Below are 18,552 nucleotides of genomic sequence, written 5' to 3'. Positions count from 1 at the left end.
AAACAAATAAAAGGGGATTAACCAAGTTGAAAGTTCATATGAGAAAGAAAGGGGAATGCTTTCCTCTCAGGCTGTCTCTACAGCAGATCCTCCCTTCCATCAGGGAGGGACCTTTAGGCAGCTGTTTAGGGAGAGATTTTGCCTTCCCTCAGCATTTCTTCCCTGGAGCTGCCTGCTGCAGGTCTGCGTTCTTCCCTGGGCTGCCACCAAATGAACTGCTCCCCTGCCTTTTAACTCCTCCTCCAGTTGGTGCATTTCCTACAGGTGTGGTGCGGCACAACTGGCTGGATAGTTTTTTAACCCCTTGTTGCCTAATGTGGAGTTTGTATACTCCATCGCACTCTGAAAGAGAACTCAAATATTTGTGTTATATTAACATCTTTCTACCATCTCTAAAATAGCACCAGGCTGAAATCTCCCTCCCTGCCAAGATTTGACTCTTCTTTGTTTCTGGGTGCTCTGTGTAGAGAATACAGTATTTGCAAGTGCAACAACCACCCTCCGCCCCCTTTTTTGTTAGCTGATTGTATACATCAATACTGCTGTAAGATTCCTACACTGTCTCTACCTCATATTTCATAATAATTTTACAATGCTATACATACTTCATGGCAGTTATTGGTTACGGTTTTTTGGCACTAATGGGGCTTTTAATATCACAGATGCCACAAAATCCTCAGGTGTCAGAACTGGCAGGTTATTCGGTGGGTAAAGTTAAAAGCTGATATACCTGGAAGGTCTGTTGATAGCTTTGTTATATCCCTGTGGAACTTGCTTCCTGTTTACACTTGTAGGGCCAGTTTCTTTCAACTTTAAAACTTCTATTTACCATTGCTTCTAAAGTTTCTTAATTTTATAAACTTAACCCTGTTTTAATGGAAACAGTACTTACCTTTGAAAGATGCAGTATCAATATAGGCTGCTCTTGGAGTTGAAGAGATACATGCTAGCCCCATTCAGAGTTAGGAGATAGTAAAAGTGATAAGTATTTTTTAATCTAAAAATTTGAGTTCTGGTATATATTTATATATCTATCCTAGGTACAAAAATCTATAGTTTTCCTTTAAGGGAGAACTCTATCTTCATATGGTAATTTCGATGTCACCAGAGATCGGTGGCAGTGTTCAGCGGATTGGCAATGGGAACCCAGCTATCTACACCTAACACTCAGCAAGCGGTGCCAGTCTGTTGAGTAGGTCTTCATGCTGGGGAACGTTGGCGTGCCCGTAGCGATCCATACCAGCTCTCCAGTGACCAGTAATGGGGCTCCTGAGACCTGCATCTTGAATTGCCGAAGCGGTGCTGCACACTCGGAGAGCGGCTGGGGTGCTCGTGGCACCGGGGCTGCAGCGACAGGCACATATCTGCCAGTGTGTGCGATCGCCTCTTCTAGTCTGGGGACTGACCCTGGGAACTTGGATGGGCGGGCTGATCCATGCCCGAGGCATAGTGGCTCTGCACAGGTGAGCACTGGTGGGACACTCCTTGAGGTGAGAAGCGGTGCCACACTGATGGGGACTGTTGGAAGGGTCCCAAGGTGGGTTTGCCCCTGGAATGGGGTACCGCTGTAACCGGCGTGGATGGCACTGGTAGGGACAGGATATACTTAGTGGCCTGTAGTGCCTCTTGTGTAGACAGCATCGCCAGGTGCTGAATGCCTATGCTGCTCTCCAGGGTGGCGGGTGTGTCCTGAAGTGGACTAGTCTGCTTGGTAGGAGTTGGGGCCTGACCTCCGTCCAGATGCAAAGAGCCACCCCTCGTGGGTCTTTGCTCTCCTCCAGCACTCTCCTTTCCTTTATGGGATGAAGAAGGTTCCCGCTCAGCCCTTCTTTGCTTTCTAACCGGTACCACGGAGGTGGATCAATGACGGCCTGTGGACGGTGCTGGAAGCGCGCTCCGCGCTAGGAGAGGAATCCAATCTGGATGTCTTTGATGCCGGTGCAAGTGCCAACTCCATAAGGAGCGCTTGAAGACGAACGTCCCTCTCCTTCTTGGTCCGAGGTTTAAAACTCTTACAAATGCAACACTTGTCACTCAGATGAGTTTCCCCCAAGCACCAAAGACAGCTACTTTGGGGGTCACTGACAGGCATATTTTTTTGGCAGCAGTCACAGGGTTTGAAGACCAAGGAGCAGGGACTCATGCCTCATGCGTAGGCTAAATCCCATCGAGGACTTCGAACTAACACTAACTACGCTAAGGGAACTAACAACTTTTAACAACTATATACAGCAAAAAATTTCACAATGAGCAATTGAGAGAGAAGCTTGCTGAGACAAGAGAACGTTCCAGCACCATCACTGGCGGTAAGAAGGAACTGAGGGGAGGGGAAGCTAGCAGTGCTCCTTATACCACGGTATACACACGCCACTCCAGAGGGCACCAGAGCTGGTCCCCTACAGATACCATTAAGGGAAAAACTTCCGGCATTGGTGCATGTGGTGAGCACACACACCTACAATGGAATGGACACGAGTAATCACTCAAAGAACCACCAGTCATTTTTTTTATATATATCTGCAAGTACCTGAACCCAGTCTCTTTCAACACTTCTCCATCCTTGATGGCTCTCGTCAAGTCAGGACTCTTAGGTGGCCATTATCCTAGCAGAAGGATTGTCACCCGGGTTTTCAATCCTCATATCTGAATCATGTGGGCCAGTAAAATATTCATAAACTTGAATATGGCATACCAAGTTAAAATATAAGTACAGATAAAATATAAGTATAGACTGGAAATATTTGCCATTTGTGCTTTATGACTGAAGATGCCCGATTGATAAAAAAAAAGTAGAAATTACATAAGCTTTTCAAACTAAAGAAAAACCTATGCCTAAGGAGGAATCTAAAATTCAGTAAACAGTAAGGAGTGTGTGAAAAGCCTAGCATTTTCAAATAGAGGTTGATGTAGATGAGCTAGTACAAAGTCTTCACTGCTGGAACTGAAGTAAAACTAACATAAATTAATGAAATGAACTCCAAAGAAAACAGTCTGGAAAAGGGGGTGGACTTGGAAAGTTTGAAGTTAACTCCAAACCCACAATCTTCTTATACACCTCTACCCCAATATAACTGACCCGATATAACACAAATTCGGATATAACATGGTAAAGCAGCGCTCTGAGGGGCAGAGCTGCTTTACCATGTTATATCCAGCAGCGGGACTCGGGCAGAGATTTATAGGGCTCAGGGCTCCCCACAGCAGCTGGAGCCCTGGGCCCTTTAAATCACCATGGGAGCCTTGGCGCCGCTACCCCAATATAACATGGTTTCACGTATAACGCGGTAAGATTTTTTGGCTCCCGAGGACCGCGTTATATCGGGGTAGAGGTATATTATTAATATACAGGCATAGCAATTTGTTATGGATACATATTTCTGACAAAAAATAAAATAGATAAATTTGAGACCAGAGTCATACTAATAATCTTTGTTTGAAGTATCTCAATGCAAATTTTATTCATTTGAATCCTCAGTATGTTAAAAATCTATTCTTAAAAGAAGCTAAAAGCAAGTAGTCCACATAGATCAAGAGCTAAAAAGTTTTAATTTTTTAAAGAGTGTTAAGATTGGAATACATTTTGCAGCTGAGCGACTCCTGACAAAAAGGGGGTATAATGAAAATTATTAAAGACTCTTAGTGATAGCTAGATGCTGCTATAAACTGTAACTATGTTATATGCATTATAATTTGTATTCCATTTTTTAAAAGAGTAACACTAAAGTATGTCTTCAAAAACAAAGTATGTTTGGCTCTGCTTTAGCACAATATAATTTAATAATGATGGCTTAGAAAACATTAATACATACTTTAAAAAAATAGGATACAGTATGTAATTGCTTTTAACTGCTATTTGTATTAATTAACAACAGTACAATATCACCGACTTTTATTACAAAATTAAAGATTTGTTGAGCAGCATATCAGAGAAAAACTGTTGGCTATAAAAATCATGAAATGAAATGATTTCATGTAGTACTGATCCACCATATTTATATTTAGACTTAATATAGTGCCTAAGCTCTAGGTACTGTACAAACCAACACACACCATGCACAAAAAACTGGTTACAAATATAGATTCTGTCTAGTCAATTAACATGTAACATATTAGCTCACAGTCAGCAACACATATCCATACATAAAGTACCCATATTAAATGAAGTCCACCATAAGTGATAAAATCCCACATGCAATCACCTTGTTCATCCAAGAAATGCCCATTGAAATAGAGTTGCCTTGCAGCATGCCCTGAAGGTTAAGAAATGCAGGCTTTTTCAAGCCAAAGGAAGGGAACTGAGTTCCAAAGTAGAGAACCCTTCATGGAAAATTCCCTGACAATAAGAAAGACAGCTAAATTCTGCATTGGGTTAAGTTTGTAAGTGATCTCAAAGTGTATTCCAATGCAGAGCAAATTATAGTAATCAAATCTCCATTTGACAAGGCAAACAAGAAGCATCTTTTGCCACATCTCCCCACCTTTGCTCACCATAACTGGGATAAGCGTCCTTAGTCCCCACAGACCATCAGTCATCTTATACTCCACAAATGGCAGTGGCATTCAAGATTCTTGTGGATCCTCACATCACCAAAGGGACATGGGTGCTGCAGCTGATCAACAGGTATAGCAAGGAGGATATGATGGGTCAAAATGCAGTAGTAAGTAATCTAACAGAAGTAGGGAGGATGTGTAAACTCCATTAAAAAAGTGTTGATTTAATTTTTATTATTCTATAAATTTGAAGGTTTCATTAATACGGTCATTTTAAAAAAACGAATTCTTCCATTAGTATGATGTCTGGTTGTACCAATTCAAGGAACGTTGTACTGCTTTTGTCCAATTATCCATGGCAAGTTTGTATTCTCCAGAGTCCCTTTGAGGCTCAAAAACAATTTCAGTTCGCCTCAGTTTCTTTAGTTGTTCTTTGTCAGTCCAAAACCCTGTAAGTACAAAGTTAATCCTAAAGCTTAACTGCAAATATTGTGTTGGGAACAAATCCATACAATTGAACAATAATTACACTTAGGAGCATGGTGAAGATAATCAGGATTTTCCTAATTCATCCCAGTAACTTTCTTTATAAAGTAGGTGAATATTTTACATTCTGAAACAATTCCAATAGAATCCATTTAACTGAAATGCTGAGAGTGTATCTACTTAACTGTGATGGTTTCCAAGGAACAGATTTAGTACATCAATGTTCATTTATGTTCTGTCAAGATTAGGAAAATGAGCAAGGGGACAATAGGCCTCAGCCATGGGTGGCCTCTCAATTAGGAGGGACCAGGGGAACCAAGGGCAACACTGGTCATTTTCCTGCTTTCTTACTTAAAAGAATAGATAAATGGCAAATCATACTTCATGTTGCCTACAAGACTATGTAAAATATGCAAACAAACAGTTCACACCTATAAATTATATACTGAAGGGCCCTTTGTCTACTTCAGGCTGTTTCCTTACTCTGTTTTATCTGCAGAATAAGTCTCACCTTAATATATGATTTTAAAATATTGTAATGTTTTGTACTAGGCACATTTTAAAAGCCATTTAATAACACAAACAGCCATCAACAAAATATATTCCTATGGACCTCCATTAATAAAGACCATTGCTTAATAGACACATTTTGGTTATCATTGGAGCCTGCTTAATTAAATAGATTGATCCTACTTTATTAGAGCTGAATTTTTTCTAACAGTCAATTCACTTTATACTATCCCTTTTGATTATTACTGTCAAAATCTGAAGAACAAAAGAGGATTTTCTAAACTTATTTTACACATTTAGATTGTAATCCTGAAAACATACATGTACTGTATAATTTAAACTGACATCATTGGGACTACTCATGTGCATAAATTAACCAAATACATAAGTGTTTGCAAGACCAGGGCATTAATTTGTGTAAGATGCACTGTCCCATTAAACTGGTTTTATATATTTTGCCCCATCCTCTCTCCCCTCTGTTCCATCACACACAGATGTACGAATGAAAAGCACAATTTTATCTTGGATTTCCACAATGACAGTGAAACTGGTTAACTGAATATTTAGGGACAATTTATTATCAAAAATTAAAGAATGACAAAGTCATGTACAAGTTCTGCTGATCTATTCGTAGTCTTGAACCGTATGCATTATAATGAGAAAAAAAGTCAGCAAATATTTAGATGGAAAGTTTTTCAAAGAATACACATACCTAAAGCAAGACCTGCTAGAAAAGCAGCTCCAAGACAAGACATATCTGTGTTTACAGGCTTGTCTATCTTCTTATTAATTAAGTCAGAAGTCATCTGCATGATAAAACTATTGTTACTGACACCTCCATCAGTGCTGTGTGGGAGCAAACAAAGGTAAAAGGTTGAATTTAATAAAAATATTTAGCATCAAATGTTCAGAAACAACTTCTGGGTTTGCATACAGATACAGAAATCTGTCTACTACATTGTCCATTTTATGTGTGAGCAGAGTTACAGGTACATATTTTGAGGCCAGGATAAGTCCTCTTGGGGAAAAAAAATACAGCCTTTGAAGTCTGAAAAAAATAATTTGAAAAAGCAACTTGTATTTTTAAGATTTTAACACAACTTTGATTTCAGCCTCCTAAAACAGTACAATTATAATCCTGATTGAAATGTTAAGACTTATGGTAGAACATGGCTTTTACATGCTGTAGCCTGAATCACAGAACATTCAAGAATATCCTTTAGGAAGTTCAGTAAATTCAGTTTATGTTCAAAGAGCTAGAGAGGTACATTTTCTTGTAATTAGTGATTCTTTATTGGTGTTCTAGCCTATTCATTCACAGTTGCTGCCTTCTGTAGAAGCATAAGAAGTAGGCTGCAATCTCTCCATCTCCTCTCTTTACTTTCTCCTAAATGCCTTCGTATCATAGGCGTTGTCTACAATAATGAGGTAAGTTGATCTAAGTTATGCTAGTTACGTAACTTAAGTCAACGTAGCTTAGCTCGACTTACAGCAGTGTCTACACCACACTATGTCAATAGAAGATGATCTGCTAGTGATATAGTTTTGGCCATTCGTTGAGGTGGAGTACTGAAACTGATGGGAGAGCGCTCTCCCATCGACTTACTGCATCTTCACCTGCTAAACTGATACCGCTGCATTGATCGCAGCGGTGCCAAGTTAGCCCCTACCAAAGACAAGCCCTGAGACCTTGCTTTCCAGCCAAGGAAAACAGGCATTTATGAACATTGACCCTGTATTAGCTGAAGAGAGTTACTAGAGTTACAAGGCATTCCTTCCTCCAGGAGCACCAGGGAACAAATAATTAAACTATAAACAATTACCGACACTGTCACACAATGAATTACTATACCACTAGACTGCCATACTGCCAATTGCTTAGCCACTTTCCTATTATTGACACTTATAGTTAAGGTTGCCCAATACTTCCCATTAAAAGACCTTTTTTAAGTTGCTATTGTCTGCAGGACTTCTGCCTCATTTGTTGCAGAAGTTGGAAGATGTGTAATGAATGAGGCAGGTGGCTGCAGGAAGAGAAAAGATGGTATCCTGGTTAAGGCAGCTGAATGCTGCACTGGAGAACTGGATTCTACCCCTGCGCTATCCATATGGTCATACATAGAAGCTGTGCAGGGCTGGAGTTACTATGTGATGATGGACAAGTCACCTAAATGTTGTTGGTTGCCCACTAACTGCATTCCTCATTTTCTGGGCGTCCAATATGAGACACATGGGAGCCAGGTGAGCACTCAGATCTGCAACTTAAGTCGATGAACTGTGCTTTAAACATACAATATGCTATAAAAATGCTACCAATTCTGGAAAATATTTACACAGGGAAATTAACAGGCATTAGTATACCAGTATAATTATACTGCTATACAATTACTCTTGTGGACACTCTTATTTGGAATAATTGCAGCCTTTTTTCAGTTTAGCGTATGCTGCTTCAAAAAGGAAACCCAAAAAGCAGTCAGTTATTCCAAATAAGTGTTTACAAGAGTAGCAACAACAGTATTATCATGTTGGTATAGCAACGTAAAAATTCATTTTCTGGTGTAGACAAACCCTCAGTTTCTCATCCATAAAATGGTGATAATACTACCATCTATTCTCACAGAGGTGCTGTCAAACAAATTCATTCTTGTTTGTGAAGTACATCAGATATTATGGTGAGAGCATCACAGAAACACCCAGGAGGGATTTAATAACTTTGTATTCAGTGTAGGTTTGAATGGTGTGCTGAGGCCACACACAACGAGCAGGTAAAAATATTGAATTATCATCTCACTTAGTGAATGAAGCAGAGCTGCTATTGAGAAAATAGTAAAATTGTGTAATTAAAGACTATCATAATATATACACACAAGAGGGGGTGAATTAAGGTTATACAGGCAACCTTAATTATGGCAGATAGTAAAGCAGAGAAACTGCCCACCAGCATGGAAAGGGTTAAAAAGAGCCTTTGGGTCCAGCTAGCCCCACCCTGTTACACCTGCAGCCAATGCCAGGCTGGAAGGGGAGAAAAAAGGAGGGAGCCTGGCTCACTCTGCGGCTGACTTGCAAAGAGGCAGGAGCAAGCTGCTTCCCTACTTGAGGGAAGGATCACTAGCTTGCCACCCAAGGCAGCCACCAGGAACCAAACACTGTATTCCTGGCCAAATGAGATGGAGAAAGAGGACTAGGAGCACCTGGGCCTAAGAGGAACCTGGGTGACTGAAGCACAGAGACCTGGGGGTGGGGGTTCTGACCCCACGGAACTTAAGGCTGCCTTACCCAGAGGAAGCTGGGACTGTAGTAGGATGTTGTCTAGGGTTCATAAGGGGCCATTACTAGAGACAAGCCACCACAAGAACTTGAATTATAGGGGCCATGCACCAAACTCAAGTGGCAGCAGTAGAAAGTAGCCCAGGGCAGTGGACACAGACTTCCCGCTGGGAGGTCCCCTACTAAGGGACTGACTTACACAGAGCCCTAGGCTGGGAGCTGGTAGAGTGGGAAGGTCCAAGTCTCACAATCCTCTTGCCTTAAAGACTGACACACCTATGCCACAGAAGTGGGGAGCAAGAAAAGCACTCCAACCACTAGTCCAACTAGTCCTCAAAACTCCCTGTTGCATGGCATTTCCTAAATTGTGAGTGCCTGACTTTGCAATCATAATGTTTTTCTAATGTAGGGTTTTTCTGTAATTTCCTAGGTTTTTAAAAAAGTAAAAAATGAAAATAAAAGAAATTCCAACATGAGGAACAATATGATTCATCAGCAGAATTACATTCTTCATAGCCACAGCACAGATCTCTGCCATTTGAGCAGCAGCAGTAGGTTGTCATGCTCTATTTGAGCAGCTTTTAGAGGGAGATGAGGCAAACATTTTCTCAATGGGTTTCACAGCTGTTGGCTGACAGCAGAGAAATGTGGAGACAGAAATTCTGGGCTCTATTTCAGGATCTGAGGGAAGTATACTGTCGTGGTTACAGATCCTTCTGTCCCATCTCCTGCCAAACCTTAACTCTTTTTCTCCTGGCTCATCTGGCCTGTCCTTGTCCATGTCTCTCCCCACACACACACCCCAGCTCCTCATCCCAATCCCCATCATACCTCAACACTGTTACCCCACTGCCATGTCCCCTTTCACCACCCCACAGACCCAGCTGCTCATGCTGTTTCCTCCTCCTTGCTGCTTGGGTGCCTACAGAGAGACCACTGAGAACACAGAAGAGAATCTCTCCCTGCTCTCAGTTCCTGGGTGCAGCACAACAATGGCCCCTGGCTGCTGAAAGGAGCAATTTCACAGAAAGTTCTACTCATCCTTCAGAGCCTTAGGATAGAGTAGGCCCAATACAGATGGATTCTTTGGTAAATTTGTTACCAAACATTAACCAGTTTCTACTGAGCACGTGTGAAATGAGGTTTTCAAAGGCTCACAACCTGGACAAATTTGGACAAATTTTCCTGGAGATTGCAAAAGGCACATCTCTGACACAAGAATGATCCCCTTGCCAAATTTCAACTCCTGCTCCAAAGCGAAGAGGTCCTACTGGAGGGGTTCCCAAACTTTTTGCCAGCACAACCCCATTTTAATTAACTATTTCCTTCTAGAACCCCAGACAGCATGAAGGAAGCCATTCTGACAAGCAAAATGGTGTCCTCCACGTGTCTTGACCTGATGCACATGGTGCTTGTGAGGTCATGCTGTATAAAAGATGCCATTTTGCTCTTCCAAATGGCTTCCTCCATGCTATCTGGAGTCCTGGAAGGAAATTAATTACTTGAAATGGGGTAATATGTATGGTATGTGTGAGGTCATGCTGTGTGGAGGATGCCACTACAGACCAGAACCGTGTCCCCCAAGCATCATAACCTGACCCCCAGTTTGGGAACTGCTGTAATACAGTTTCTCTATGAAAGAATTTTTAACATGACCAAAGCAAAGTATTTTCTCCTAACCTCATGCTCAGAAGTTACAAAATTTTTTGCTGAAAAATTTAGTCTGAGGCAGATAGCCAGCATGGAAAATTTCAGCTAAAATGGTTACAATTAGGCAAAATTATAAGAAACTCAAAAAAGGATCTTATGATGGAAATTGTCAGGCAACCCCAGTTACAGGTGTCACTACCCGGACCCCGTGAATACTGCAGAGAAAATTAATAGAACAAAATTTGTTCTGACTTCTATTAAAGTAAACCTCTGAGTGAAAGTTCAACACCAACTCATACTCAACAATGCAGATTTAGAATCCATATCACTTTTGAAGTTACGTCAACAGGAACGCTACACTTACCAGGAATTGAATAATAGCCCTAATGGAATGTTCACAGAAAGACAAACTGAATAACAAAGTTCTAGAGCATGTGTGTTTTACTTGAACTCACAAACACCAAACAAAATTTATGATTTGTGATATTAAAAATAATACAAACATACCGAATATTTGTAAGTGGAACCCGCACCTCTTTCACAATGGTATCATACAGCTGTTTGTTTCTTTAAAAAAAATTTATAGAAATTAATGTATTTATACATAATGTGTATTCTAAAAGCTGTTCAATATCTATACAGTATGCAAGGAGATTATATGACAAAATGTGACAGCAGTTTTGTCAAAATTGCCTTCGACAATTGACAAGTTCCCAGCATGGACTGAATGATTAAAAAATAAACGGAGACTGGTTTCTGTTATACACCATTATGATAGTAGTCAGGTGGCCCATCAGGATCAGGACCAACTGTGCTAGGCACTGTATAAGGAGATATGGTTCCTGCCCCAAAGTGCTTACAGTTTATTTAAGGTAAGTTAGAGCAGGTGGATGCAACATAAAACCTTAAGAACTGGAAATAGAAAAAAACATTAACCATAGCTTCAGCAAAAAAACCCAGCACCAGCTGCTCTTTAAAGGGAGACCGTCAAAGCTACAAAAGGGAGGTTACTTACTGTAACTTGAGTTTCTTTGAGATGCATATATTCCACACCTAGGTATGCATGCACACCATGCACCTGAGTCCAGAATTTCTTCAGTGTCCACTGACCCGCATGTATACAGTAACTCTCCTCATGCTCCCGACCAAGGGTATAAGAGGCAGTGCTGGTTAACACCCCTCCATTTTCTCTTCTTACAACAATCCAAACAAATCTGAAGCAGAGGGGATGGAGGGTGGGTAGTGAAATACTGACAGAAAACACTTTTCGAAGACCCTCCACTTACAGTAAGTAATCTCCATTTGTTCTTTGAGGGATGGTCCCTATGGTATATTCTACACATGGGTGACTGTCAAGCAGCGTTCTGACTTGAGGAGGGTCCAAGGAAACTGGCAGCAGTTTTAGTACTGCAGATCTACGGCTGCATCCACCTTTGCTGCTTGAGTTAGAGCATAGTCTGACGTGAAAGTATGGATGGAATTCCAAGTCGCTCCTCTGAAGATATCCTGCAGTGCCCTTGTGGTGATATGCTCAGGAGGGGGAAATTGCTATTTCTGTAGCACTGCAAGATGCATCCTGAAACCCATTTAGAAATCCTCAGAGGATACAGCTTATCCCTGCGACCGTTCTGCCAAGGCTCCTGAGACTTTTCTTGGATTTGGTGGGCAGTGAAAATCATGTCGGTTGTCCTGTGGGATGGTCTAAAACTGCACTGAGATTCCAGCAATATTTTCTCAGCAAGGGGAAGTAATCAGACAAGAGGATACAGGCAAGAAACTTCCCTGCTGTAGATAGCAAGGCAATGCCTTGATAGTTTCCACACTCCAACTTATCTCCTTTCTTAAAGATTTTAACAATGTTGGCATTCTCAGGTCTCACAGAATCTTCTTATTATACCAGATGTGAAGAAAAAGTTTGTGGAGCATCCTTACCAGCAAAATCAGGATTTTTACATGGCCTTCATCAATTTGACAAAGGCTCTGGACTCAGTCAATCATGAAGCTCTGTGGAAGTTGCTGGCCAGATTTGGCTGCCCTCCAAAATTTACTAAGATCCTAAGGCTTTTTCATGATCAGATGACTGCCACTGTTCTCTATAATGGCCTGGAGACAGACCCTTTTGTCATCAAAACTGGAGTTAGGCAAGGATGCATTATCGCCCCAATTCTGTTCTCCATCTATGTAGCAGTCATTTTGGTCCTCGTTAAAGATTACCTCCTCAGTGGAGCTGACTTTCAATAGAATAGATGGGCAGCTTTTTCATCTTCGATGTCTCCATTCAAAAGTATAAAGTTCACAGAGTGTCCATTACTGATCTTCAATATGCTGATGACTGTGCCATCCTCATGCACACTGAGGCTGACCTTGGATCCACACTGATTTTTTTTTTTGCACAAGCTTGCCAACACCTACAACTCTCACTCAATATTAAGATGAATAAAGTGCTCCATAAACCTGCTTCAGGCCTTACACTTGACCTACTACAAATCATCATCGAGGAACAGACTTTGGAGACAGTCAAGCACTTCTGCTACATCTGTAGCCAGCTTTCTCAAAATGCAAATATTGACAGGGAGATCCAGCACAGGATCCAGTTTGCGAGTGCTTCCTTTGGGAAATTGTTCTGACACATTTTCATGGACCGTGACCTACCAAGACACCAAGATGGCTACTCCTTTATGGATCCGAAACTTAGGTGACCCATCGACACCACCTCAAGAGTTTGCAGAGGACCACCAATGATGCCTTCAGAAGATTCTTCGCATCAAGTGGGAAGATTGCAGCACTAATGCCAGCATCCTCACTGAAGCCAATGTCACCAGCATTGAAGCAATGATCCTCATGCACCAACTCTGCTGGGCTGGACTTTGTGTGTGGATACCAAACTCTCGCTTACCGAAACAAATGCTCTACTCTCAGGTCACACATGGTCAGAGATCATGTGGTGATCAGAAGAAAAGCTACAAAGACACATAGAAAGCGTATCTCAAGAAAAATTATGTGGATATCACAAGCTGGGAGGAGCAAGCCACCAACTGATCTCAATGGTGCCACATCCTCCGTCAGGCAGTGGTCCACTTTAAGGAAAAGCATCTTGCCTTTGAAGCTGAAAAGAGAGAGAGAGAAGGAAGGAAAAACAAACAAAATCTTTCTACCAGCAGGTAGCTGACCCACTAGAAAAATGTCTACTGTGGGCAGATCTGTGCTTCCAGGATTGGACTTCCAAGTCATCTCAGGACCCATATGTAAATCTGTGGTAGAGATCATCCTTGAATTGCGAGATCGCCAATAATGATGATCTGACAAGACAACAAAGAGTCTTGATTTTCTAACGGGTTTTGTTCTCTGCAGGTAGAATGCCAGAGTATGCCTGACATCAAGAGAGTGAAATCTCTTCTCGGAACAAGCATGAGGTTTTGGAAAGAATACAGATAAGTGTACTGATTGACGTGGAACTCAGACAAAACCTTGGCAAGGAATTTAGGGTGTAATCTAAGGGAAATCTTCTTGTAAAATTCTGTATAAGCAGGGTCTGACATCATGGTTCACAGCTCACTGACCCTTTTCACCAAAGTAATGACTACTAAAGAATGTCACCTTAATGGGCCGGCGGGTCATGGCACATGTCGCCAATGGTTGAAGGGTGGGCCCGAGAGTGTTTAAAGGACAAAGCTAAGGTCCCATTGAGGTGTAGGTTTAGTGACCAGGGAGAAGGTCCTGATCAAGTCCTTCATAAATCAAACTGTGATCAGGGGTATGAAGATAGAACAACCTTCCACCAGTGGGAGAAGGCACTAATTGCTGTTAGGTGTACCCTTAGTGAACTGAGGGCTAAGCCTGCGATCTTTAAGAAGAGGAGCTAGTCTAGGATAACTGGAATGCCCACAGTATCAAGTAAATGCTGGTGGCAATGCACCCAGGCCAAAAATCTCTGCCATTTAGCTAGGTAGCAGAGTCTAGTAGAATCCCTCCTGCTTTGGGTCAGAATTTCCTAAACAGAGGCAGATGCTGAGTGTTCTATCTCTAACGTCCATCCAAACACCAGGCTGTGAGGTGGAGTGAGCTCAGGTTGAGGTGCTTGATTTTTTTCCCCGTACTGAATTAGGAGACCTTGAAATGCACAGATCCTGATAAGGGGACATGTGGAGATTGTCAGGAGCTCTGTGAACCAGAATTGTTTGGGACGGTATGGTGCTAGGAGGATGATGATGGCTCTGTCATGCCTATGACTTGTAGTCATAGGGGGATGGGAGGAAATGTGTATCTGAGGCTGTCTGTTCTGGAGAGTATCACCTTGAGTGTCTTGGCCTCTGGCTTCTCTGGGGCAATACATGGGAAGCTTTCTGTTTGTCTGGGATGCAAAAATGTCCCCTAGCAGAGTCCCTATTGTGTGAATATGGTGGTTAGGACTGTGTCATGCATCTCCCATTCGTGGTCTGCAGAGAAGCTTCTGCTTAATCTGTCTGCCAGGGAGCTCTGAACAGCCAGGAGGTATGTGGCCTATACAGTGATGACCTCTCATACACCAGTTCCAAAGTCTGATCGCTTCCAGGCAGAGGGGACAAGATTTCATTCTTCTCTATTTATACAGACCACTGTGATGATGTTGTCTGCCATTATTTGTATGTGGAGTGAGTGTGTAGAAGGCCTTTCATACCAGTCAGACCACTCTTAGCTTCAGTAAGCTTATATGTAGCCTAGACTCTCCTGGCATCCAGATACCCTGATCACTGTGGCAGTCCAAGTGTGTGTCCCTACCTGTGAGGGAGGCATCTATCATGATGGTGGCCGTTGGTATGGAAGAGCTGAAAGGAGTTCCTACCATGACTTTGTTCAGGTTGGATCACCAAGCAAGGAAGGTGAGAACTCCAGAGGAAACGGTGACTTTGGAATTGATGTGATCCCTATTTGGTCAGTAAATCGAGTGGAGCCAAGCTTATAGACACCGCAAGTAGAGTCTGGTGAAAAGTGTCATGTAAGTGCATGTGGCCATGTGGCCTAACAAGGAGAGACACTGATGTACTGTAGTTCAAGATTTGCAGGTGATGAGAAAGATCAGGCTGCTCATCGCATAAAATATGCCTGGAGGGAAGAAAGCTCTCGCAGAGACTGAGTCTGGACATGCTCCTATAAAATGTATTGTCCTTGCAGGTGACAAACACCTAAGGTGGCAAGGAGGCTCTGAAGAAACTCTGTTGCTGGATATGACTTCTTGGAGAGATCAGTCTACCAGGAGCCAGTCGTCCAGGTATGGAAATACTTTATATCTCTGACATCTCATCTGGACCGCTACCACTGGGAAAACTTTAATGGTAGCTCCCACGGGAATCAATGCCAGATGTCCCTGAGGAGGTCATAACTGGAGGGGTAATAATGCCTTGTCTGTCAGGGGTCCTGTGCCTTTGCAGAGATACTGATGCAGCTATCTCCTCCGATTCCAAGGATGGTTCCATTGGTTGGTACCAAGGTGCTCCTGCCTGATGGATGGAGATGGGATCTCTCCTGAGATAACGGTAACGGTTCCTCCCCTGGGATAAAGGCATCTCTTAGGAGAGCAGGGCCAGAAGAAGTGGAGACTGCATATAGGGAAGGAAGATGTCCTCTGGTGTTACAAAGGTCTCCCTAGAGCCCAGAGTCTGAGGAGTTCCAACCGACACTCAAAGATTCTGGTTTGTCTGATGTGGCCTGATGGTATTTGTATTCACAATGATGAATCCGGACATGCTCTCAGAGAAGGGACTGGAGAGAGTTTATCTTTGCCCCCTGGTTACCACAGTTACCAGCAGATCCTTGTTTTTCTGGGCCTTATCCTGCAGCCTAGGAGTCTTCACTGGAGCTGGTTCCGTCCATATGCGACATCTCACCCAACCTGGACTGGCTTGGGAAGGAAACAAGTTTCTTCTGGACAGTCTGTTATGGGGGATCAATCCTTCTGCCCAGGCTTGTGTTGGAGGAGAACTGCTAGTCAGCTAGTACAGGGGGTCTCGCGGGCTTGAGTCAGACAGAGCCTCCTCCATCAGGGACTTTCTCAGCTAGAGCTCTTGGGCCTCTCTAGTTCTGGGTGGGAAGGATTTACAGATAATAAACATCACGGAGATATGTGTCTCATCCAGACACAGTAGAGGTACCAGTGATGCTCATTGCTGATTGAGGAAGAGTGAGGGCAGGAGACTCACTTCTTGAATCCTGGGACCCTGGGCATAGTCCTGGGATCAGGGAGGATGTCCCTCCACCTGGGGAGTGGGGGTGGGGATATTCTACTCTATACTAAACTATATACTATCTAGAAATCCTAAGCTAAAATATAAACTATTTACAATTAAATTTTACAGATTCTACCACAGTGGAGGAGGACACGATTCCAACTCAGGCCATGTGGTGATAAGTAGGAACTGGGAGGCATCAACCCATATTTCCTCTTACACCCATGGTCGGGAGCACAAGTAGAGTTACTGTGCCTGTGCAGGTCAACGGACACGGCTTTGAAGAAATTCTGGACTTGGGCACACAGCGCACATGAGTACCAATGTGTGGAATAAACATACATAAGGACCGTCACTCAAAGAAGTAATTTAACTTACCCAAATAGTTATAGGGAAAACCATACATCTCAAAGGAAAAGATATATTTGAAACTTTTTTTGCCAGCTCTTTGGATGAGATTTTCAGCTTTCCATGTATGCAAAAGACACATATCCCAATTCAGCAGCTAACATATCTTCTGTGTCTCTCATGTATTTTTAAAATGCCTATCACTATGTTATATAAACATGGAGGACCTAAGAATTATCCCAGGAGCCTGCAGCTTCATGCCTACTTAAAATAGATTGAGAGTGAAAAGAGGCTTACTTTCCACATAAAGGGAGTGAGGAAACACAAGGGCAAACTTCTGGCAGAAGACAGATTTTGGACATGCAGAGGAGCCAAGTCCATTTTAATTTGAGAACTGTTATGCTGGGTCAGTTGTTAACAAAAATTGTGCCCCTTGATAAATATACAAAACTTCCTGTCAGTGTCAACTAATATAAACTACCACAGTTAACATTTTATAAATTGCTAAGTCCATGCATTTATGTAACAAGTGATTATCTGACTTCACACACTGAGTGACCAAAATACAGAATAATTAGATGAGAGGAAAACAGAAATCCTAAAGATAATGAATTAGGAAAGACTGCACTCAATACCTAAAAGCGATAGATTCCAACATAGCTCGTATAAGATGATTTCTGGTAGTGGAAGGTTTCAGCCCCATAAAGGAGGCACATGCACAAGGGTCATTCACAGGAACCTAAAATAAAGGTTTGACAATAAAATTAATTACTGAGTTATATTTGTAGCATTTTTAAAAAGGATACAAGTAGTAAGCAAAAATAACTTACACATGACAATTACAGGAAGCATAATGAGAAGAAGAAAATTAAGACAATATGTAAGCATTGGACAGTCGTTATTTTGCCTATATTTCAGAAAAATCAGTTTTCAAATCAGTTTCTTTCAGTACCAAAAAAGTTTTCAATTATTGCATTTATTTTTCCCCCCAGAATTCTATACACTAAATATCACTCATTGGTACTACCTATTAAAAATATACATAGAGTACACATCAACTTAAGTACAAGTATCTTAGATAGAGTACAGTATTATTAAAATGGGGGGGGGGCTGGAGGGGGGAAGAATTCACTGACTTTCCCCAGACTTTTTGTACAGAAAAAAATTAATATAATACAATAGCCCTGAAGAGGCTAGTCAATTTAAATTACATAACATAATTGCACTAATGTTTTGAATGGCATAATGATGCAACAAACACACTAATTCTGGCTGTCTCATAAAAAAGTCATCGCCTTTTGTAGGATGACTGGCACATTGGTTTTTGCATCCATCTCTGCTTCACTGTTTTGGTGGATTTGAGTGACAGAACGTCACTCTACTTGCCCTTAAATGCATTAAGACAATGTTAAATGTTTTTTCAATTTAAAAATAACACAACATTTTAAAAAACTTTACAGGATTTTTATTTAGTTCCTATACAGAATTCTGAAGCAGCCCTAATTTTAATCATATTGTGACTGCAAAAAAAATGGAAGACACCAACAAAAAAAATAAGGAAGTATAAATTACTTTAAAGTAAAAATATAAGAGTATG

General features: G+C 41.8%; 1 protein-coding gene across 5 annotated transcripts in view; it reads right to left on the bottom strand.

The window, feature by feature from the left end:
- GK5 (glycerol kinase 5) overlaps positions 1 to 18,552 on the bottom strand; it is a 95,830-nt gene that overhangs the window by 8,796 nt on the left and 68,482 nt on the right. For 2 of the 5 annotated variants that reach the window (XM_030575886.1, XM_030575887.1), the window contains exons 12-15: positions 17,591 to 17,694; positions 10,912 to 10,971; positions 6,200 to 6,333; positions 3,482 to 4,940 (exon numbers count right to left, since the gene is read on the bottom strand). In XM_030575886.1, the coding sequence (XP_030431746.1) occupies positions 4,786 to 4,940; positions 6,200 to 6,333; positions 10,912 to 10,971; positions 17,591 to 17,694 (453 nt within the window). In that variant the 3' untranslated portion in view covers positions 3,482 to 4,785. Of the gene's footprint in view, positions 1 to 3,481; positions 4,941 to 6,199; positions 6,334 to 10,911; positions 10,972 to 17,590; positions 17,695 to 18,552 lie in introns of those variants that run through there. The other 3 variants (XR_004002039.1, XM_030575884.1, XM_030575885.1) reach the window with 3 other exon arrangements.

Source organism: Gopherus evgoodei, chromosome 9, assembly GCF_007399415.2.
Source record: "Gopherus evgoodei ecotype Sinaloan lineage chromosome 9, rGopEvg1_v1.p, whole genome shotgun sequence".
Classification (NCBI taxonomy): Eukaryota; Metazoa; Chordata; order Testudines; family Testudinidae; genus Gopherus; species Gopherus evgoodei.
Note: the sequence above shows the minus strand (reverse complement) of the source record. Positions and strands in the feature narration are given on the sequence as shown.